The 25,120-nt window shown below is 43.4% G+C and overlaps 1 protein-coding gene across 2 annotated transcripts in view; it reads right to left on the bottom strand.

Annotated features, from left to right (window-relative positions):
* The window catches only part of WNT10B (Wnt family member 10B), a 124,377-nt gene that overhangs the window by 9,609 nt on the left and 89,648 nt on the right, over nucleotides 1-25,120 (bottom strand). For both annotated transcript variants that reach the window (XM_069230494.1, XM_069230495.1), the window contains exon 4: nucleotides 5,862-6,238. In XM_069230494.1, the coding sequence (XP_069086595.1) occupies nucleotides 5,862-6,238 (377 nt within the window). The remainder of the gene's footprint in view (nucleotides 1-5,861; nucleotides 6,239-25,120) is intronic.

Genomic DNA, 25,120 nt, shown 5'->3' with positions numbered 1-25,120 from the left:
TTTCCGGTCACAGGCAAATCATAGCTGACACTTAGGAAGGGAACTTACTTTGTCTCCACAGCCACTAAGACCCCAATCACAACGGGCCTCTGTTGACATTTCAATATCACAGCCTGTTTGACAGGTCTGCTGTGCCTACATATAATATCTGGAGCGCATTTCAAATACAGGAAACTAAATGCTAAAGCGATTTGTGTGAATCCACTGTCGGATTGCTGAACTCAACTTGTGTTCTACAAGACTTCTGTCTTTGAGTTTGTTGCAGGGACTACTCAAAACTGGATTTTAGTGTCAAATGTGGGAGGACACTAGGAGTACCACAGTACACTCCCCATGCACACTCCCAGACCTCAGAGCCCAAGTTTAGTGTGGCGGAAGACTTCGGCCATCTTGAAAATGCCCAAAGTGTGTAGGGTAGGGTTAGCTCCAGGAGCCCTTACCCCATTGGCTAGGAGGTCCCCAGGGGTCACTACCATCCACAAGCTTGTACTAGGCATAACATTGGCATCTCCAGGCACCCACTTCCGATCACTCCCGGGCCTGAGGTTGATCAGAAGAGGACTGAACCTCCTGTCTGAAACCTCAGAAGAGCCTAGAAGCCTGAATCTGCTCTACCTCTTTTACCCAGGACAAAGAAGTGGACTCAAAGGGTTAGAAGGCTGACATTCTGTTAAAGATACAATGACATAACAACCTACAGGAGGCCCTTTCTGCACCAGCCCAACTGAACAGTGACAACTGAACCTGAACTGAATCCTACTGTTGGTCACAGCTTGCCAGCCTATGAATCGCCAAGTGCCACCCCTGAGATCTTGAAGGGCTTTAGAAGTGTACTCCTGTGGTGGATTGGGGACTTAAAGGACTAAAGCCTGAAGATAAAATCTTTCACCTGAAAGAACCTGGTTAGTTTATCCAACCTGTGCTCCATCTCGGTCAGAATCAAATTGCGCTTAGGTCCTGTTCTGCCACGACCACTGACTATCATTGGTGCTTTGTGCTCCTTTGCGCTATTTCTACTTAAATCTTTAGAAATTCATACCTCTGGATCCACTTTTGTATTTTTATCATTTTAGTGTTATTTTATTTATTTAGTTTTCAGATTCATTTTAGTTTTTTTTAATTGTTTTGCATTTTGACTTTAGCACTGTTATAGTATTGCATAAATAATTTACACATTGCCTCTAAAGTTAAGCTTGTCTGCTCTGTACCAAACTACCATGGGGTTGAACTCAGGTTTATTTAGTGACTCCAGTGGTTTATTCTGCCAAGGATTGTGGTTATTACTTGGGGTGGGTACTTAATCACTCAAGTAATAACCCGATTTCTTACAATAATGAATTGTAAGGATAAGCTTTAGTTTTTCACGCATATTTTGACAACAGGACTTTGATTTAAGACACAGTCCAACACATGCTTGCAACTCACATTAGATGTGCTCAGTCTGTACTCAGTCTGTACCCTGTTTAAATGAAGTGCTGTTTGCACTTAAAAGTTTTCTGGTAGTTAAGCTATGCATCATATAACTTTTACAACAGTGAATCAGATGCGTCTCCAGTACTACACTATTTCTGTTTCAAACATGCACACATACATATAGTCACTTTATGCTGTACATGTTTATGGGATCTTTACTACCTCCTTTGTTTTCTAAAATGATGTAGGGGTTTATAAAGTCATTGTAGGCGCAGGAGCTTGGATGATGTCAAGAGTGATGTCATTAATTATGTCATTTGAGATGTCATCAGTGAGGTTATCAACGGCATCAGTTAACATGTCATGAGTGATGTGATATGTGAAGTCAGAAGCAGTGCACTGGGATGGAAGTTATAGTTACTTCACTGAAATATAACCGGAGAATATCAGTGTTTTTTTGGTTTATAAACATTTGTTTTTAATCTTTCTTTTTGCGGTTGCCTGTAGGTAGTTATAGTTACAACCTAGTTTCCATAGGAAAATCGTTTATTGTTTTGCTAATAGCTCTGGTGCTGTTTAACAAATCGTTAAAAATTTTCAAAACTAGTTTGCCACTCACTTCATCTGCTGTCAGGAAAGTTTCAGAGTGATCTGTCAAACAGAGGCTGAGAAGAATTGGGGGGGAGGCTCAAAATTCAATTTCTCATAAGGATTTTAGACATGACTACAGTATGAACTGCTGAATGGAATTACACCAAATTTGACAGAAAGCTAGATTGTGGTCCAGAAAGAGTGCTTTTTGTAATTTGGTGCAATTCTGATCAGTAGTTTGAAAGTAATTTAAAACAAAAGATTTATGTATATTTAGAGACGCGGAGGGTCCGTGGATCTGACAGATCTCATGGTGAGATCAGATTGGCTGCCACCATTTTAATCAGGAAGGGGTGGCTCCCATCTTGGGACTCAGGACTGGCTTGAGTCCCAAGAAAAATGTTAAAAAAAATACAAGGGGACAGGGTAGGAATGCCCTGACCCCCTAGGCCTAGTGGTGGGGTCCTACAGGGACCTCGCTGGGACCCCAAAATATTTTCTTTTTTAATTTTGCCGCAAATTCGTGGAGGATCTGCGGCAAAATTGAAAAAAGAACTAGCTCGGATTCCCTGCCTTGTTTTTTTACCTACCCCAGGTGGGCCAGGTCCGGGGGTAAATTGCTTAAATGGGGGAGGGAAGCACACGTGGCCACCTCCCCAGGCCGATTTTGGCCCCAGAGACCCCAAATGTCCAAAATGATGACAAAAGGAGGGAAGATCAGCCAACACGTGTTTCGCCCCCTCTGGCTATATAAGCCGGGGCTTTCTCAAGGCGTACAAAATAAGGCAAACATTTATGATTTAGATACTGAATTAGTCATGTTCTCATTGGCGGGACCTAGTTGTGTTTTCTTTCTGGTTTTTTTTTAACGACGTCTTTAAAAAACACGTGTTGGCTGATCTTCCCTCCTTTTGTCATCATTTTGGACATTGCTTTTTTTTGCTTCGAAAATAAGTGACTTTTTGAGCATATGGAATCAAAACGTCTGTACAACAATGAAATAAATTTCCAATTTGATAACTTCAAGAATCTCTTGAGTGGGACTTTACCTATTGTTTGAATAGTATACCCTTTTTAGAGGACGTGGGTCCTTGTCCTCTGGTCAAGTCCCCCACTTCATGAACAAGGTATTTCTACCGGAGAATAGTGACTTTGGACCCTCTCCAGTTTTTGAGTTTTGTTTTCAAAACATAAACCATGTTAGTGCCAAGAAGAAGATTATCACTGCCCACAATCTATATTAATGGGTCAGCTCTGGAAATTGTGTCTGAGTATAAATATCTCCAAGTGATTTTCGACTCCGGAGGTGCATTTAAAGAACAGTGTTGTCCAATACAAAGAAGAAATAATTCATTACTTGCCGCTTTTTCAACATTACAATCTTCTTTAAAAAGCATGTCCCTCCAGCATTTATTACAAGTAATGGCCACTAAACATGCTCCTTCTCTCACTTATGGAGTTGAGGTCTTGAGAGGGAGAGCGGATAAAATAATTGACAATACAATTGTAGGAACTTATTGACGCCTGTTTAACCTCCCACGTCAGGCCTCACCAGCCCAAAGTCGTTTAGAGTTTGGACTTAGGAGGTAGTGGATAAGCAGCCTGGGTGCTTACTTGAAATCTGGTTAGAAACTAAGAAAAGCCTCAAGATCTGCATCAGGCTCTATTGTGTGGGAAGCGATAATGGACCCAAGGAACAACTATTTCAATCTGGCCATTAAAACCTTTGAGGCTGAGAAGCTTTGGGGCCAAACTATCTCACAACCTGCATTTAACAGAGCCATCAATGTATCGGGGAAAAAATGTCATCCCTACTGGATAAAATAGTGTTGGCAAAAAGATCTCACGCATGTTTGGTAATAGGAACTTATGGCCCCCTGAAAACTCAAAAATACTTGGGACGTTTGTATGGCCTAAAGGCAAAATTAAAGCTGCTGAGCTTTCGTTTTGGAGACTTGCAACCATGCCTTAATACTCCTGTTTGGAATAGAATGACAGCAGAGCTTTCATGCCATCTGTGCAACTACCCCAAGGTAGACATATGTCATATTGTTTGCACCTGTCAACCTCTAATGTCTGAGCGGAGAGGGCTTTATAAGAAACTCAATTCTTACATGCCGGCAAGCTGTAAAAGTGTGTTCAAGGGGAAGATCCGAAGTTCTGTGGCAAATTTTTTAAGTATATGTCAATTGCAGAGTCAAAATTAGTAAAGCATGAGTTATAATGGTAACTTAGTGGCAGTTCTTGCATTCTTACACAGGTATATAGGTAACTGGCCCTTTTAAAGCCGAAATGGCCTATTACATTACAATAATGAAGTTCAGAATAAGCACCCAGTACTTTTTTTGATCATGCTGTTCTGATTACTTCTTAGTAGCAGCAATAATATTTGTGAGGATGATTTCAGTTGTGCCAAATACAATATGAGAAGTATAGGGGACCAATCTAAATAAATACATTTTATTATACCAGATTTTAAATGGCGAAAGTTATAGTAATGTTTGAGTGTCAGGACATGCAATCAAGTCTTAACATTGTAGTCGGGGATAAAAGAATTGTTTTGTGATGTTTCTATGCACAAAGCACTTTATTAGGATATGCACACTGCACTTTTTCTCGACCCTTTTTCACTGAATTGACCTTTATGGTAATTACGTTATTGGTGGGAGGTCCTCAAATGCTGCTAAATTAAATTGGAATAAGAGCTATGCTGACGAAAATCTTGTATACTAAAGTACATTGGTTGTCAACACATTTGGGCCAATTTGCATGTATATAATGTATAGCTGGCAAACTAAGAATTGTTTTTTTATTACATGTTGTATAACTAAAGATAGGTTGAGCCTTATGATGATTTAGCAAATACTGGGTATCCAATGAAATAGCGAATAGATTTTTTTATGATGTTATATATTGAGGGTGTCTTATTTAAAGATTTTTAGCGTATCCATATTGTAAGTTTTACTTAACTGAACAATAAACATTTGATTGATTGAGTTACCTTAGGGTACGAGTTATAGTTACTTGAAATAACTCTAACTATAACTGCTGAATCTCTATGGTTTTGTACGTTCAAAATGTCAGCCTAACAATAACGTTCCGAGTAACCTTTGTTTTTTTAAGTTAATATATATATGCTCTGGGATGCCATGCCTCAGCGGGATATTTCAGAACTTATGGCTAATAAGAAAGAGCCCATGGAGGAGAAACAGTGATTCCTATAATTCCTAACCTGATGATGGGGAATAATTGAAGCAGATGAATCTATGAGAAAACCAGTGCTGACTAAGGAGATGATTTTTCAGAAGACCCAGGAATAAGAGCAGATTTTTTTTAACTAAGATAGTCACTATGCTTAGCTACCTTGGAGACAAGCATTATGGGAGCTACTTGTGCTAAAAATGTAAAGGAACTAGTGCATTACAGTGGAAGATTATCATGCTGGGAAAAGGACAATCAAGCTGTGAATCAGATGAGACTGATGGCTTATCTTTAGTGCTTCAGAAAGAATATACACCTCAGATTAGTAGATACCAAAGCAAGTTGGCACTTTGAAAAATAAAAACAGACATGCAGGCTAGGGGCTGAAAAATCCTGTTTAGACTCTAGGTGATGTTTGGTTTGAAAATAAGTGATAATGTGAGTTATCCTGGTGTGTGCGTGAAGGATTGGTGGGGCTGGATTGGAGAACTGAAGACACGTACTCTGACAAGAAACACTTCTGTCACCAAAGGATACATATCTTGTACATACAATCCATGAACAGTGTAAAATCACATACTTTCCACATCACCAGACTTCTGCAGACTCTCTGAGATAAGGACCCAGAACCCATTAGTTCAAAGCCCACAAGTTACCTGTCGACCCACGCGGTTGTTGTGGATCCTCATTCGGGCTTGGATGTCCCTAGGGGATTCTTTGGAGTCTAGGAAGTCCCTGGAGAACTTTTCCCCAAATTCCAGTTCATGGCTGCAGCCTCCCCACTCCCAGGTGTCCTGTGGGTTGGGTTCTGCCTGCTGACGCAGTAATGGTGACATATTTGGGTGGTGACCTTTCACCTTGGCCAGAGCCTGTAGCTGCAGCTGATTTAACTTGTGTCGGATCTTCTCCTCATTACTACGCCGCTTTCCCTCACAGCCGCAGCCATGCAGCTTCCCGAGGCTGCATGCTGTGGCCACTGAGTGCATAACACCAGCTGCCAGCAGGGAGAAGGTGAAGGCACTCTCACGGAAACCTAGGGGCAAAAGAAAGTTAAACATTAATGATGGTCAAAGGAAGGCAAAGGGCAACACTCTATCGTTCATGTTTGGGGGTTTCATTCAGCACAAACTGCTATAACCCTCTCTCCTTCAATTACCCACTTGCCATTCACCCAGCTGTGTTTGCTATGGCTTCTCCGTTCCTGCCGGTCAACTGCGGAAGTTGCTGAACAATATGACCTCAGAGCCCCCTGTTAATGCTCCTTCCAACTCTGTGAGCAGAGTCCTTCTTTGTCCTTCCTTCTGGTGACCTGATGAAGGTTGGTTCAACAGGAGTTCCTCGTCCATTCCTGTGCTTTTTTGAGAAACTCTCTTTTGCTCTGGCCAAGTGTAGGCGCTCTAACCTTTATTAATCCGTTTACTGACCTTCTATTCCCTGTCAAGAGCAGCCCTACACACTCTAACCATCCCTCACTGTTCTCCCTAACCACTCCTACTTTCATTATCTGCTTATAGACTTCTAGCTACTATCCAATGATCCACTTGACAGCCAGAACAGTCCACATGCCCATCCATTGTTAAGCTTCTTTCTAGTGATCTACCAGATCTTCACCCACACCAAAGTATTCTGCCATTGCCTCATTTCCTTCCCCTGAAATGCTGTCTGCCCACCTCAGATGCACCTACTTGGTCTTCACTCATTCCAGTGACCTGCTGGGTGCAAGTGCCTTGCCTTTCTTCTCTGCTTTCCAATGGGCTCTTGACCCTCCACCCTATCTTATCTGTCTTATACTTTTTTACCACCTTCCATGGTCCGATGACCCTTTAGCTAACCACAAAGTGTCCGCTGTTTATCACCATTCCTTCTGGTGGTCTGATGATTCTCCATCCAACTCCAAGCGCTATCCTTTCCCTTCCTTCCTTCAAGTGATCTGCTGATCAGTGCTCTCACCTCTTGAACGCTAACAGCCATTGACTCAACAGTAAATGCCCTGTCGTTCATTTCTGCTTTTACATTGGTCCTCTGTTCTGAACACTTTTGTGTGTCGTCTGTTCCTCTTAACATTACGCTGATCCTCAGGCGCTCCCTAGCTTTCAGACTGCTGTGCCTTCTTCTTTCATCTCAGACTAACCATTATGTCCTCTGCACAATAAGGGGTGCTCTGTCCCCTCTCTTCAAGCACCTGTGACTCAAGAATTCTCCACATATGTGGTGTGCATTTCTACCCACCATTGTACTGGATCCACACATTAGCATGTGCTCTACATCACCTCCCCCTTCCACTGGCTCCAAAGATTCACACACAACGAGGTTTGTTCTCTACCTTCCTCTAGCCATGCACCTCTCCACGGGCTTACCACACCATCATATATGTTGTGCTTTCCTTTCTACTCTCCTGCTGGCCCACGGGCCATCATTACACTGAGGTGTCTTCCTTCTCCCTCTCTAGTGGTCTGGCCCACTCATATGGAGGTTTGCTGCGGCTTACTTCTTCTCTGGCCCTTAGCACACTGATGCCTAATCTCTCTCCTCCTCTCTTCCCTGCTATGAACACCTGAAGATAATCCCTGCCTCCATTCCCATTGCCAGGGCCGGCTTTATATTAGGACATCCAATTTGTTCACTCTCTGGAAATGAGCCCTGCTCATGCTGACTTGAGTTGTACCTTTCTTTCAGCCTTACCACTGGACATCAAGTCCTCCACATTTGCTCTTCTGGTGACAAACGTTTGTAACTGTACACCACGGCTATCTTAGCATGTATTTTGTCATTCTTTCCCACTCAAAGTACCCTTGTTTTTGCCGGATTCAGTGACCCCCTAATCCCTAATGCCCCAAGGTATAAGCAAATTTAGAGCTCCACCAAATGAACCTTAGTATGTATCTGGCAAAACTGTGTCTCCCTACAAGTTCTCGATTGAGAATGTCCCTCCATCAAGTACAGGCAGACTGACTAGTTTGTGGTAGTGTAATCTACATTTCAGAGTGAAACCTTTATATTCACTCAGGGGTGATGTCTGTTGGCCTGCATGGATTAAATAAAATCCACACAGGGACATCTTAAGGAGTTTAGGGGTCCTGGCCAAAAATATTTTGGGGGTCCCTGTTCGGAATAGCTGTACATTTATGATCCAATTTCAGCTCTTTCATGACCTCCTTGGGCAGGTTTCTTGCCCAAATTCTAATACTATACAGGACTAGAGATGTGTGTTTTCAACATTGTAACACAGCAGCCACTCACTAATACTACGTGAAACAATTTCTGTGGCACTCTTCCATTTCTCATATATGAGGTCCTGTTTTGATCTAAAAAAACATTTTTAACGGATGTTGCATGACAAACACAACATTTCTCTGCAAAATGTCTGCAATAGACTGTCACATATCAATCTATTTAAGAATTATTAAAGGTCATCAGGGTAATACTCTCTGCAGAATAGAGCTGGTTCTATCAACTCACTCCCTCCTCTGAAAATCACTTTGCATGAGAAAACCCACGCAGACGTCCTCCTGCTTGTATTGTCAAGGCACCAAAAGTTTCAAGAGGCACAGCACTTACTTTGATAGGGAACTGGCTGTGTAGTTATCCCTGACTTTAAATCAGTACTTCGAAGACTCGCCCTGACAAAAACTGTGTGGCCCTGTGCCAGTGCTTAATTTGTGCATGTTGTTTCCGGTGCAGAGCACCAGTACTTATTCTTGAGGGCCGGAGCTTAGTTTTCTGCATCAGACATTTACTGCGAGCAAAAGACACATATGGGAAAGGGGAAGAAGAGAAAAAAGAAAAAGCGTTCAAAGGTAGAGAGCAGAAAGCTGCAAGAGTGATCTGAGGAGGCAGGGAGCGGCTGTGAATGGATTAAAGAGGCCAGAGAAGGCTTTAGGATTACGCTGCCTTGATGTTCTGTGTTTGCACATGTAATTGCAGCAGCCGCGTGTTTCACAGGAGAGCTTTGGGCACCGGCACGTTTTTTTTTTTACAAATTAAGCCCTGGGTAGCACTCTACCTTAGGGGGAGAGCAAGCTTGAAGAAATATACTAAGGGCCCTGCTGGAATATTTGCCTATGTAGGAGTGTTTTCACACCAGAATATGACGGCGTGATCCTAGGGACTTACACTTGTCATCAGTCAGCAAAAAGTGTACCACAGAATTGTAGGACTCAAAGAGGATTAATAGAACCAGAGGAATATAATTTTAAAGATAACCCCGTGGTCCAGGAGACAAAGGGATTTCTCGACCATGTCTGTTCAGTCAGATATATTTAACTGAAATGTTTTAAGAGAGTCCTAATTCCATGTGAGCACCTGAAAACCTTGTACATTTGGTACAGACACACATGTCCATGTTAGTCCTCAGAACTGCAAGAAGTTGGAAAGAATTTGGAGGAAAAACTACAGCGCCTCCTCCAAGGAAATTTACTGACAATCCATTAGGAGCTATCATCTTAACATTAAATTAGCTCAATCTTCATACTAAAGTACCAAAATAGAGCAATCAGCAAATTCCCCAAAAAAGATTTTCAAGATTTTCAAAGAACTTACTCTTGTACCTCCCGGTGACTCCCCCATAGAGGCCTCAATCGAACATAGTAACAAGCTAGCAGTCTACTTTCAGGAAAAAATCACCAATATATACTTTTCCCATCACCCCCATTCAGGACCCTAAGAATGACCAAGGTGCCGACACTCATCTAACAGGGATTTCACTTGCAGCTTTTCAGCCCCTAACTGATATGCTGGTCACTAACCTTCTTACCAATATTAAGTCAGGCTCACTTCTCGATCCCGCCCCTCTGGCCATCTTGCCGCTGGTTTCAGACACCATTGTTCCATCAGTGACCAGTATCTTAAATCACTCCCTGTCCACAGGATCTCTGCCACAATCTCTTAAACATGCCATCATTAAACCTCTCCTAAAAAAAACTAAACTTGATCCTACTTTACTGAGCAACTACAGGCCTATTGCCCTTCTCCCTATCTTAGCAAAGATCCTGGAAAACATGTTAATAACCACCTGACATGTTTTCTCGAAAATCATGAGCTCCTAGATGCTACTCAAATGGGATTTAGATCCCACCAAAGCACTGAGTCAGCCCTCTTGTCAGTTACCGAGTCCACATGGCAGCTGCTAGATCAGGGAGGACACGTAGCCATTATCCTACTGGACCTCAGCGCTGCCTTCAACACTGTGGATCACAATCTCCTCTGTCATAGGCTTTCCAAGACAGGGATAGAGGGTACCGCTTTATCTTGGTTCTCCTCTTTTCTTACAGGAAGAACCTTCCAAGTTCTGGACCACCCTTTCCTATCAGATACCTTTCCATCGACGTGGAGTTCCCCAGGGTTCGTCCCTGAGTCCTACTCTCTTTAACGTTTATCTTTCCTCCCTGGCTAAAGTAGTTAAACCCTACGACCTCTCAGTGGTCACCTCTGCCGATGATACTCAATTGATAGTATCCCTTTCGAACACCAAGGCTCCTTCTCTAACCAACCTCTCCCTATGCCTTGCGGACATTGGTAATTGCATGAACCGATCTAAACTGAAATTCAACGATGGGAAATCAGAGGTGATGATTGTGGATAATGGTGCCCCCTCAATCCCCTTGGCACTGTACTCAGAGGCCTTTAGGAATCTTCCCCCACTAAGGAACACATAAAGAGCCTTGGTTTCTGGCTTGACCCCCTTCTCACTATAGAACAACAGTTTAAAAAAATCTCCTCCTCCTGCTTTGGCCTCCTGAGAACTCTTAGGAAGATTAATAATCTTCTTCCCCCTGTGGCCAGAAGAATTCTTGTTCAAGCTATGATACTCTCCCGACTTGATTACGGCAATTCCCTTTTCCTCAGTTCACCAGAATATGTTGTAAAGAAACTCCAGGTTGTGCAGAATGCGGCCGCCAGGCTTCTTACTAACTTACCAAGACATCACTCTGCCAAGCCAGCCCTAGCTGCACTTCACTGGCTACCGATAAAACAACGGATTCACTTTAAAGCTCTATGCATGACCCACAGGGCACTGCATAATACAGGTCCTCTCTTTCTCAGTCAAAGCATTTTCTTTCATGTCCCCACCAGAACGTTAAGATCTTCCACCTCCTGGCTAGTACATATAGCGCGGTTTAAGAGGTCTCAGTAGGGGGGTAATTATTTCTCTGTCAAAGCAGCACATCTCTGGAATGCCCTCCTTCCAGAGCTCCGGCAAGAACCTTCAGAATGTTTGTTCTGGAAAAAATGTAAAACTGTCCTCTTTCTGAGCTAACTAAAATAAAATAACTCAGTAGTCTCCAGTCACACATAACACAGGATAAAATATCCCAAGGGAAGTATGAAAACTTAGCTGAAGACAAATGAAACTTGAAAATTACTGTATTTCACTTTACTTTCATGAAGTTTGACTTCTCTCTAGAGAACCAAACAAACTTAGCACCGAACTATAGGAGGGTCTTTGAAAAACTGTTTTGAGCTGGACAATCATAATTGGCATCTCCATGGAAGTGTACATTTATGCCCTCATTGGCTGTCCAGAGATTGCGTTGATTCAGCATCAAGGACAGTATCAGAGGTATCCTCGCAGCTGAAATTTTACAGCATAACATTGGCCTACTATATTTTATAAGAACTCAGACCAGCGGAAAAGATTGAGGCGCTATGGTTGTGCGTAATTATGTATTTATGTATGATTGTATGTATATATGTATTTATGTACATGATATTTCTATAGCGTGAACTGAGCCAAAAGGCAGCAGAGAGCTGTACAAGATCAAAGGAAAGCATAAAATCAACAGGTAGTGGAAGAGGAAGCTGGGTTGTAAATGGTTAATGCCTTGAAAAATATTTTTTGTTAAAGAGGTGAATCTTCAATTCATTCCTAAATTTTAGCAGAGCTGGTGTGGTCCTCATGGATACAAGGATGTTGTTCCAAATCCAGGGTGCATAGATGAAAAAGGCCTACTGTCTTGTTTTTTCTTTTTTACACTTCTGATTCTGCTATTTGTTGGTGTCCTGGCTGCTAGTGTTCAAGAACACCCAAGATAGGGAGCTTGTTTGCAAGATAAGCAGATGTGCTGGTCTTGATGGCTTTGTCAATCAATCAATCAATCAATCAATCAATCAATCATAACATTTGTATAGCACAGCACTATCATCCCTAAGGGTATCTGCTTGCTGAGGGTGCTGTGTCTCCATTGAAAAGCCATGTCTTGAGTCTCCTTCTGAAGTCCACTAGGGAGGGAGCTGTTTGGAGGTGGAGGGGGAGGCTGTTCCTGGACTTGGCGGCTGTGTAGGAGAAGGAGTGGCCTCACTGCTTCTGTGATGGATGCGGGGGAGTGAGGTTGAGGGAGGCGGAGCAAAGTTGTCTTGCTGGGATGTAGAAGCTCAGTCGATGGTTGATGTAGGATGGCCCTAGGTTAAGGAGAGCGGATTTTGAATTGGCATCTCTTCTGAATGGGGAGCAAGTGGAGGTTTCTGAGGTGTGGGGTGATGCTTGAACACTTGGGTAGGTTGAGGATGAGTCTGGCTGTGGTGTTCTGTAGAGTTTGGAGTCTTTTAAGTAGATGGGAGGACACTCCGGCATAGATAGCGTTGCCGTAGTCGAGGAAGCTGGTGAACAGGGTGTGTGTGGCAGTCTTTCTGGTGTCGATGGGGATCCATCTGAAGATTCAACGGAGCACGCGGAGAATGTAGAAGCAAGAGGAGGCCACTGAGTTTCCTTATTGATTCATCAATAGTTGGCAGTTGAGGATGATGCCGAGGTTTTGTGCGCAGTCTGATGGAGAGGCAGTTGGTCTGAGTTCTGCTGGCCACCAACTGTGGTCCCATACAGAGATGTTCTTCCTGAAGATCAGGACTTCCGTTTTGTCCATGTTGTTTGAGGCAGCTGTTTTTCATCCATGTTGCTACGTTGATCATGGCATTGCGGAAGTTGGCTGTAGCATAGTGGGGATCTTCAGTGAGCAAGAGGATTAGTTGAGTGTCGTCGGCATAGGAGACTATATTGAATCCGTAGGATCTGACGATGTCTGCGAGGGAGGTCATGTAGATGTTGAACAGGGTGGGGCAGAGGGAGGTTTCTTGGGTGCAGAAGTGAAGGGAGGAAGGTGAATGCTCTGCGTGCAGCCTGAGAGGAAAGAGGCTAGCCACTTAAGGGTATTTTGTTGCATGCCTATGTTGTGCAGTCTGATGAGGAAAGTGCGGAGGGAGACTGTATCGAACGCTGCAGAGAGGTCCAGAAGGATCAGAGCTGCTGACTCCCCTCGGTTGAGGAGGGTCCTGATGTAGTCCGTGGAGGCGATCAGTGCGGTCTCTGTGCTGTGGTTGGCCCAGAATCCCGATTGTGAGATGTTGAGAAAGTGGTTTTGTTCAAGGTAGTCGGTGAGCTCTTGGTTGATGGCTTTCTCAAGCACTTTGGCCGGGAAGGGGAGCAGGGAGATTGGTCTGTAGTTTTTTTAAGTCACTGGGGTCAGCAGAGGGTTGCTTTAGGGGGGTCTGACCTCCGCATGCTTCACTTCATATAGGAAGCTTGCCGTGGAGATGAAGGTGGTGAGGATGCGGGTTAGGTCCATGCTAATAGTGTTGGCTCTGAGGTTGAAAAGCTGGTGGTTATAGGGGTCGGTGGTTGCCCTGGAGTGGATGTATGTCATGATGTCTGCAGTGGTCTGTGTGGTAATTGGGAACCATGAGGTTATTGTGTGGCTGGTGTTCGCTCATGTAGTCTAGGCTGGAGGTGGAGGAGTGGGAATCGAAATTGTTATATATGGTGGTGATCTTGCTGTGGAAGTAGTCGGAGAGGGTGTTGTGGAGTTCCTGGGATGGGTGGATGGTGGTCTCTGTGGCAATCGGGTTGGATAATTCCTTGATGATTCTGAAGAGCTCTTTCGTGTGGTTGGCTGTAAAGTTGATGCGGGCACCGGCAGTCTTGTAAATGATGCAGCTGGTTTTTGAAGAGGGTGCGGGCTGACAAGGTGAGCCAATGGAGTTTCATCAGGATTGGGGTGATGTGAACATATTTTTTCAGGCCCTGGATGAGACATGCTGTGGCTTGTAGGATGTCTCTCAGGGGTACTAGTGTGGGGGGCAAGAGGACATGGAAGAGGAATTGCTAACATCCAGATGCAAGAGTACGAGGGCTTGAACAGCAGTTTTGAAGTTGTTTTCTGTAAGAAATGTTTTTACTTTCTGTAGGAGAGAGAGAGCTGACACCAGGCCATCTTTGTTCTTCACGGGTGTGGTTGGTGTCCAGGGTATATGTATGTGGCATTTACAAAACACATACCTAGTCAAAAGACAGAGAAGAGCTGCACATGGCTGCAGGCAGAGATACTGAGAGTAACTCCGGGCTTTGAATGCTAGGTTCAGAGAGGGAGAGTGACTATTTACTATTCTATAGAGGTATGCTTTCAGTCCTTTCCTAGGGTTATTCCTTATGGATGCAAGATGCCATTCCATATCTTGGCTGTGTTAATGGAGAATGTTGCGTAGTTTTTTCTTCCTTGCACTTCTTTGTCTCCAGTCAAACAGCGACCTGGCTGAGGGTGTACTGAGAGCCACAGGAGCGGATGAGCCTATCAGCCTGTTAGGTAGGGGTGCTGGTTCTTAAGGCATTGTTGATGATGCAGGTGCCATGAAGGTAATGTGGGTCAACAAAGGGAGCCAGTTGAGTTCCATTAGACTCAGGGGGTTATATAATCATATTTCCCCAGGACCATTATAAGGTGTGCTGCAGCTGTGGAATCCCATTAAAGGAACTAGCCTGGAGTTTGGAAGGCTGCACAGCAAGCCATTGCTGCCATCCATATGCAAGAATTCAATGGCTTGAATGTCAGTTCTGAAATTGCTTTCAGGAAGGAATGATTTCAATTTCTTTAAGAAAGTATTCAAATTGCATGCTGTCTTGGTTTTCTTGGTGATGTGTTTCTTGAAGATGAGGTTGGTGTCAAGGGTGAATCCCAGTGATTTGACATTGGTTGAAAGTTGGTAACTGAATCATTCAAGAATCATGCCATTGAGCAAGTTCTGGACTAGATGTTTCCTGATGTTGGCAAGTAGAGGGAATTCAGTTCCGGAAGGGTTACATTTTATCTAGATGCTGATGATCCAGGTCTGGATTTATTAACCCACACTTGAAGCGTGGATGGTTTATTAAAGTGGAAGAGACTTTGATGTAGTATTGTTTGCTGTTGGCATGTTGATGGATGCCAATGCTCTTTTCTGTAAGGAGAGTTTTAAAGGGCTTAGTGAAAATGATGAGAGACAAAATGGATCTTGGAGGACTTCGCTGGTGATGAAAAGCTTCTGGGATCTAATAAATCCCATGTCAGTGAACACAATTTGGTTGACGAGTTAGGAGCAGAGCCAGTGGAGGATGTCACCAATGAATCTCATTCAAGATTTTAGGGCGTGGTTGAAGGTGGGATGTTCGATGGTGTGGAAAGTGGCTGAAAGGTACAACAGAGACAGGAATCAGGTGTCCTCTTTTTTTGTCATCAGGAAGTCATCAGGAGAGTGTCATCCATGATTTGTAAGTAAAACGTTTCCATGCTGCAGCGTGATCTGACGCTGGATGGTCAGTCATGCAGGAGATGGTCTTCATGAATGTGATGTTGGAGTAGTGCATATATTGTCCTTTTGAATGTCTTGTAATGTATATGTGTGTAATGTGCCAGCAGGTAGAGAGGTCATCATGATGTAATGCAGGTTTCTTTAGAAGAGGGATTATCTAACCTGTCATGAGAGCTTCTTGGAAGATGTATTGTGTAAGAAAGACATTGACGATATTGAGCAGGGTTGAGAACGAGGCCTTTGATGAAGGATAAGGGTAAGCAATCATCTTCTGAGGAGATTTTTATGGAGTTGAAGATGTTGGCGAGACAGTGATCTGAACGATTACCACTGTAAGATGCAGCATGGAGGAGTTTGTTAGATGAGAAGCAGAGATTGTGCTTGTAATGTGATGCTGGATCGTTTGTGGTTTATTTAATGAAGAAGAGTTTACTATAATTACGCTTGTCTATGGAGTGTGGGACTGGAGGGTCAGGTAGTGGGTTGATGCAATGCTTGTTAGTGTCAAGGAGTGTGGTAAGGTAATGTAATGAAAGGTGGCTTAATAGGTCGCTGCTTGCCACACATGAGCTTATCCATGCACTGAATGTTTTGTGTTTGTTGGCAATTGCACTGAATGTGTGGGGCTTGTAAATAGTCCATGAACCAGAATAGAAATGACTGGCATACCACACAGCAATTCATAAGCTAGTGAATCAAGTACTAAAATTATTTGCTTGAACGACTCTTGAAAAATTATGGCGAAAGTTGGTCAGATTCACAGTAATTCAAGTGACTGTGCTTCTATTTTAAGGAGTGGATCCTTTTTAAAGTAGCACGGCTGACTGGACCTTGATCTTAATTGAGTGACAATTGTGTAACATTGTGACTCTTCACCATATTTCCAGCCACCTGCCCTGAGCTTGGACTTGACGGATCAACCACGTTATAAAGGAGAGCCAAGGTGTTCCAGAGACCAAACAACACAGACTGTGTACCCAGCATCCAGTAGGGAAAACAAGCAGTTTCACTTTACTACGACTATATGGTCCCTAGAAGGAGTAGAATCTTGTGAGAAGCCTGATATGCTGTCTGACCTGTCTTTGTCACTCTAATTTGCCTCCTAATGTGCAGTACTGGTCCCTCATTGTACTTCTGACTTCAAGTTGATCTGTCCCTTTATAACTCTCAGGCCTGTCACCCACTGATGTTTGTTGTACTTATCTCTGTGTGGAGGAGGGTCGTCCTTTCACTAGAGTGTGCATTCTGTTAGCTCTGTGGTTCTCAGGCTTTTCATGCTTTGTGTTCATCACACTACCCTTCAGCCCTTCAAATAGTGGGCATTACTGTAAATGTTCTCATTGCTCCTTAAACTCTCCATACCAGACGTGTGATGCCCATTCATTTGTCTCCTATTTGTGATTCCGCTGTTATAAACCACTCAGTGAGTGGCTGCCCTTCGTCAGCCCTGACCAGGCATGCCAACACCTGGCAGTAATCTTGCTTCCTACATCTAGACAACCAATCTTGCCAGTGATGACCCTCTCTTCGCCAATGCCATCCACATACCAGTCTCCTCATACATCTCACTCGTCATACCTCTCACTCACCAATGTTTACTACAGGGTTTTTTTGCCCCGTCCTGGCCCTGCTCCTATGATTTGTCTCTCTCTTTTACCCTGTACGTCACAATATTGTGCCTTTCTCATGTCCCCCTGCTTCAGACTTTTTTTTATCCCTTCTGCTTGTGGCTTCACAGACATTTGGTTGATTTCTGCCCTCAGTCTACCTTCTACCTTTATTCTCTTGGCCGTTGACTCAGACAGCCTATCGTCTGTCTCATACTGTTTTATGCCTTCCAGCTTTTCCTGTCCTCTGAGCCAGACTGTATTGTGCCCTCCTTCTGCTCTCCATCAAAGATTTAGAGGTGGGCAAGCCACTGAAAACTTGAACCATGATCAAGGCAAGCCCTCTTGGATCCTTAAACCCAACACAAGCTGAGCTTTCACAGGAGGTAATGTGACCTAGTGCTTAAAGTTGCTGATCATGCAACGTGGAGCAAGAACCAGGTTTGAATCCCATCCTTGGGTCTGTGAATCCCAGCAAATCTGTTTGTGTCTGACCATAAGGGTGTAACTAGTGTGCATCTGTTGTGAAGCACTCTTGTGTCCTTGGGCAAAGTATGTGGCACGTAAAATTGCCAAAAATAAAATGTGAATTCTGCTTGTCACCCATACTCTTAGCTCATCTTCAAGGATTTACAGACAGAGCACTAATCTTTCATTTTGAAAGAGATACCCATCTCTAGTGGCTGAATTGCACAATGTGAAATTGTATAATATGAGACCAATCCTAGATTCCAGAGGAGACCAAATGTGTGATCCTAGGCAAGTACTTTATTTCCCCATGCCTCCTGTTTGTTCATTTCTCATATGTGAGTTAAGTATGTGCCCTGTAGAAAAACATCTTGTGTTTAACAACCTATAATGTAGCTATGTATGTATTATGAATTTAGGCCTCACGAAGGATACACGTCAACTGGTTTGCCAGTTAGATCACTAATAGCATTGTCATCAGGAGAGGGGTAGGAATGCTTCTCAGTGTTTGTCTGAAAATTCCCACCCTTTTGCCGCTAAGGGGGTGCCTATGGATTGTATGTCTTTCCTCTTCGCACCTTTGGACTCCACTGCAGGCACTCCCACTACTAAACACATGGCCCTCTGGGATCAGATCCTAGGGACACCAACTGGCCCAGAGCAATGGCGGAAACTTTGGAGTGATATCCCTAGATTTAACCACTCAATGGGTCTAAGAGATGCCCACTGTAGAATACTTTCGGATTGGTACTGGTACCCATCGAAACTCCACAAAATATACCCAGAGGCGTCAGATAGATGTTGGAGAGGGTGTGGGCTTTTAGGTGACTTCCGCCATATCTGGTGGGATTGACCCAAGATACGACTCTACTAGAATTAAATTTTAACGCAGATGAGGAGTATTTTAGGCTACCCTCTTCCCCACACACTGCAGTTTGTCCTCCTTGGGCTGTGTGACACATCCCTTAAGCATCAAACTATGGGAGATCGTTCCATTGTTTGGCTTGGCCTGGGAACTGCTAAGATGGCATAGGCTGCAGCCTGGAAGAAACCTGCGGCTCCCTCACTGTCGCAGTGGCATGCTTGCCTTTGGCAGAGCCTCACCATGGAACGCATGGCAGACATTCTTACAGACTCTCTGAAACTTTTCATATACATATGGGGACCCCTGGTGAGATTTCTGTCCATTGGCCTACCCCTTTTTTCATGCCCCACACGTACAAGAGCACTCCACCACTTCCAGATCTAGGTCCTTGTGGTTGCTGGGACGTTCCTGGCTCTGACCCCCCGTGAGCTCTCTAAAGCCCTTATAACTGGCCCATCTCAACCAATCACAAGATAGCTTCCATAATTAACACTCTTTACATGAATATAATTTTGTTCAATTGTTTCCCTTGTTTGGGGACGTAGGGGGAAGAGGGGCGGTAATGGCCATCTATAATATAAATTGTGACATGCTTATTGACAATGATGTACCATAAGCAACTTGTTGGTCTAATATTGCATTGGTGGACCTATTTGTATGACACTGTGCTTAACATTGGAATCTGTGTTGCATGGTAGTCTTTACACTGCATCAACCCTTGGTGCTTAATTTCTGTGCCCAGAAAATAAAGAAAGTTTGACAAAAAAAATCCCACTCTTAAGAAATACTTCTCGATGCAGATATATCATCTGATTTACTAAAGTGAAATGCTTGCCTGCACTGAAGAAACACACTAATTTAAATTTTGAAGACACCTTATCATATTCTAACATGATGTTTGTTGCATAGTTTTCATGCCCAACATCTATTTGGCTCCGCTGGTGCACGGGCTCTTGGAGCCAGAGCCTTCCCTTATATCGCCTCGGCTCTTCCTGTTAATTTGTTGGCTTGCCCAACCCCTAAAGGAGTGCAGGTTTATACCCTGTAGAATACGTATAATAAGAATATTTACATTCAGAACAATCTAGCAGTCAGTGAAAAACATGGAAGTAGAAGTATACCCTATGTGTCCCTGAAAGGTGTTTTTTTGCCTGCAGGGACAAGGCGAGACAGATGTTTTTACTTGTTTCAGGGGAAGTCCCTTCAAAGGTAAGGCCAACATGAAGTGCTTCATTGCTGCTTGACAGATAAGATGATTTGTATCCTTCTTCTTCCTTTCCTAGCTATTTCTGTTCGGCTTTTTTAATTTCTAGACCCCTCACATTGAGTCTGCACACCCAAACCTACATTCACGCCAATGCCCGATTCATCTTGCCGCAACCTGAGTAGACACATTTGAAACTAACGCCACATGATTCAGAGTTATTCATACCAACTCACCATGAGAACAAAGCGTAAACAACAGCTCAACTTTTAGTCTCCGACAACTTTGTATGTTTAATGGGTGAAGATCAAAAAGATAGGGGCATATTTCAGAGCCCCTAGCGCCACCTTAGCATCATTTTATTGACGCTAAGGTGGCGCTAAAATGGCTTTTTCCCCACGCCATATTTACAAAGTGGCGCAATGCATGCATTGCGCCACTTTGTAAACCCTTGCGCCACATTATGCCTGCACCAGGTATAATGTATGAAAGGGGGCGTTCGGGCGCTTGAAGGTCCACAAAAAGGACGCACTGAAATTTAACAGATTTCATCGCACCATTTTTGGCGTCATTTTTAATGCCTGCTCAGAGCAGGCGTTGAAATGACGCTCCCATAGATCCTATGGGCCTCCTTGCAGTTTGCTACACTAGTCTCCACATTTTTTACGCTAGTGTAGCAAAGTGCCACAATAGCATCAAAAAGTTTGACGCTATTGTGCTAATGATCGCCATGATGCACTGTATTATAAATACAGCGCAGCCATGGTGTTGTTAGGTGCTGGTAGGGGGGTGCACAAAAAGTGGTGCTGATGCACCATTTTTTCTTAAATATGGGCCACAGCGCCTTATTGTTTTCGAATATTAATCATCTCTGCAGGCAGTCCCAAAAATACCCACACTCGTGCATCGAAAAGAAAGGATGTGCTTCATGGCGTTAAGAAAAGCCACATGCGCACTCCCTGTATCAAAGGGCAAGATTAGTGTTGATCATATTAAATCCGATTCCACACACCTGAACCGTGTTTGCATCCCTACAGCGGACTCCACAAGCCTTAGCCTGATTCAGTACACCTCAGCCTTGCTTTATAATGAGATTGGTCACAAAGGTTATAAAAAAGACTATGAAAGCGTTACCTACCGGTATTCCTAGGCATCTTTCAAGGGATTCGCCAATTAATTTATAAGAATTGAACGGCCCTGGCCATATATATGCAGGAATCTGGAGCACACTTGACAGAGCATACTTGTTTCCACTTTTATTTTAGGAAAGCAATTTGTAAAAACCAAAACAGAATTTTATAACAGCCTTACACAGGCTATAATAGCCAATTGTTGCATATCCACCTTAAGAAAGAAGAGCCATTTGAAAATCAAATCAATCAATACATTTATAAAACTGTCAAAAAAACCTATTTCACAATTTTTTTCTAAAGGAAAATACTGAAAAACAGGGCAATGTAGCTTATTAGGCTGCTATCACCCGATCACTTTCTGCGCTGTAAAATCTTTAGGGAAAGTCTTGCTTAATCACATCCAAGGGTGGGTTGGTGCCTATAACATCATGACAGAAGTGCAAGCTGTTTTTGGTCTGTGTGTAGGGACTATCGACCAGGTGCTCCGTTTACTAACGATCTTTTATAAATTCACGGTGGTGAGGAAGTTATCGCTGTATTTAAAATTTGTCAACTTGAAAGCAGCATTCTGTCTATTTGACAGAGAGAAGTTGTGGAGATCCCTGAGAGACCTAGGAGTTGATACCTCCCTAGTAAGGGCCATTAGGGCTTTGAACTACAGTAAGCTAATACGGTATGGTCCAGGCAGGGAGTCTACAGATCCTTTCCCAGTTGAAAAAGGTGTTCGGCAAAGGTGTGTGTTGGTGCCCTTGCTTTTCAGACATGTCATAAACGATGCAGCGGATTTTCTGTTGGGAAATTCTTTAGATATTCCTACTACAGCTTACCGATATTATTACTATATGTGGAGGACGCTGTCTTGATGGTGCGGACAGAAAATTCTGCCCATAGGTTATTGAAACGTTTTGAGGAATATCGATGGTGCACCCCTGGAAAATGCAGTTCGATTATTTGGGAATTCAATTTTCAGAGAATCTGTGTTGGGGCTGCCATATACAAAAGGCAACATTAGTATTGAAACAGATGGCAGGCGCAGTTTTAGAGTGTAGGCATAAGGCTGGAGCTAGAAGCATTAGCGTATTCTTATAAATATATAAGCAAAGGGCAGTGGTGGTTGCACTGTATGGGGCAGAGCTATGGTGGTACACAAACGTTCGAACACTCCAAGTCGTTGAAAATAATTTTTTAGGAGCCATGCTGGGCTCAGACCTGGCACCCCTCTAATAGCACTCTATGCAGATCTAAATTTTACACCAATGTCAGAAATTGTAGCCCTCCGGGCCGTTCTTTATTGGGATAGATTAGGAAGAAACCCTCAGGCCGCAGTTTATCTGGATACCCTAAAACAGTGGTTCCCAACCTTTTGACTTCTGTGGACCCCTGCTTTATGATTACTGGAACCCAGGGACCCCCACTGACTCATTATTGGAGTCCGGGGACCCCCCCACTAAGTCATTACTGAAAGCTGGGGACCTAATCTGTTGATATTTTATAATTTTCTAAGCAGTCGCGGACCCCCTAAGGAGGCTTCGCGGACCCCCATGGGTCCCCGGACCACAGGTTGGGAACCACTGCCCTAAAAGAAGCTACGGATAGTGGTATCAGCCTGGGCCACACCTGGTCGTCCCTTGTACAGAACATTTTTTATCGAGTTGCAGATGGTGTCCCTGTGGAAAGCCCAGGGCAGTGTCAGGAAGGACACCGCAGATTTGATCAAAGAGCGGTACTGTGAACATGTGCAGATAAAAATATGCCTGCCGCTGAAGCCAGATTCCATTACGAGCAATTATTTTAGTAACACTTACGGCACTCCTTCTCTGAATACTTGGGCATGCTGTAACCGGAAGTGAAGCAAACACTGTCCATAAAATTGCTTGATGCTAGATTTGATCAATGCGATTGTAGTTTTGGAGGGTCAGACAACTTAGACCATTTTATTTAGTTTTGCAACAAATATGGTTTAGCACAGCAGCTATGGCACTTTTCTCTTTTTTAATTATATTGGGGTTAGATGTGTTAAGCCAGCTATGGCGCTGTGCATCAAATCTGATTACTTGTATGTGGTCAATTCTGTAGCGTCATTTCTATGGGTTACGTGGTCTCACCTGAGAGAGCCTCCAACAGTGTTAGGCCATAGCTTACCTAGAGAACTTTTGCGGATTTGCATATATTCCAGGTTGTAACATACTACTAAAGCTTTAATCTAAATCTCCAATACCCCGTTGCACTTTTTATATGAGGTGTGTGGAAGACGGTCTATACCAGGAAGGAATACGGTTCTTGAATGTTTTAACATTATTTCGCAATTTAGCGAATATCTTTGCATATGTTTTATTTGTTGTAGGTTTTAGCATGATTAGTGTTCTTAAATTGTTTTCAAAGCACTGTATGGCTGACAGCTGAAACAATAAATAAAATTGTACTAATTAGGCTGCAGCTTAGAAAAGGCTGAAAAACGGACATTACTCCTTATGGAAACATACTCCACTAGTATCCCATCATCCCCTGTCGATGGCAGTTGCTCCAGATATTTTGTAGAGAGATTAAGGATACTCAGCTCAGACAGACAATCAGTGCCTCTACTCTTGAGCCTGGGGTAGTCAGCGTTCCATATGATTTCAATGGAGATTACCCAAAAGGCGAAGTAGAATTGCAGGTAACTCTTCCTTTGCCTTCACTGGATCTCCATTGATAACCATAAGCACCGAATAGGGAAGAAAGCACATCCCTCAAAACACCACTAAGGAGAAGAGACAAAGAAAAATGCCTTAATTTATTTATTCAACCATATTGCTAAGAGAGGCTTGACCTACGTCAGCATTAGATCAAGGTTTGATTTCAAGACAGTAGTGTCTTGTGAAAGCATGGACAGACCTCCAAGTAGCTGCTTCTCATGTTTCTGCTAAAAGCATGTTCCTTAGCAATGCAGTTGTAGCATCTTTACCTCTTGCACACTAAGCATGAGGTCTACCTAGCATAGACTTGTTGATTTTTTATTAACAGAGTACAATCCATCTCATAATTGATTTTTTGGAAACATAAAAACTTGTCAGAACGAGCTCTTAATTCACAAATAGCTGTTCAGAATTACATTGTTTTTCTTTTGTCTAGATAAAACGTAAGAACTCTTGTAACACCTAATATACTCAGAAATATTTCTGCTTGAGTGGAATGTGCTGGGACAGAATGGTCCCTTGCATAGGCATGGAAGTGTATCCCAAACCAGAGTGACCCAGCTGCATGTATTTCTGAAACCCTGGCTGATTTTTGTCAGGATAGGCCAGCAGGTACCACTCCAGTAACAGGTAAAACGCCTGTTCACACTACTGATTACTACAAAAGGGGTATGCAGCCAGCACTGAGCTTGTGTACTTAACTCTCAGCAAGGGCAGTAGCCCTTTACCACTGCAGGGGTAAGACTTGGTGCACCCCACCTTGCCATTACCATGAAACAGACCTAGGTCATGGCGCACACTTTATTCTTATGGAATATCATGTGAGGTTCATGACAGCTGGGGGCCTGGATCATGCTAATCCCATGTGCAGATGTGACAGCAGCCAGAAAAGTGACTTTCTACAATGTGTGCTGAGGGCACGCTTTGTGGATTCATTTGAAAAGACTACCCATGATTTTTGAGAGGTTTACATTAGGTTTCTAGGGAGGGAAAGGTTTCCTAATCGGGGAACAATTGCCATTTTGTTGGCTCAATGCTTCTTTGAATTAACCAAATGAAGACCTTCTTTTATTTAATCGAAAATAATATCACCCCAGTGAAAGAGTGTTTAGTCCTTCCTATAATGACCAAGCAATCTTACTGAAGGCTCAAGTGACCATGTTCAGGATTGAGCTGTCAAGCAGAGTGATGGTATGTTGGGATGCAGAATCTGGAACTTGACCTTGTGAAGAAAATCTGGTCTCCAAGGCAGCATCCTGTGTGATCGCTCTGAAAGGGTAAAAAAAGATCTGTGAACCACCACTGTTTTGGCCGTTCTGGTGCATTGGGGATCAACCTGATTTTGGAACAGGTCAGTTTGACAATGACTGCTGGGATCATGGAAACTGGATGGAAGAAGCAGAAACATT

This window comes from Pleurodeles waltl, chromosome 4_2, assembly GCF_031143425.1.
Source record: "Pleurodeles waltl isolate 20211129_DDA chromosome 4_2, aPleWal1.hap1.20221129, whole genome shotgun sequence".
NCBI classification, from domain to species: Eukaryota; Metazoa; Chordata; class Amphibia; order Caudata; family Salamandridae; genus Pleurodeles; species Pleurodeles waltl.
The sequence above is the reverse complement of the archived record's forward strand: the minus strand, read 5'-3'. Positions and strand labels throughout refer to the sequence as shown.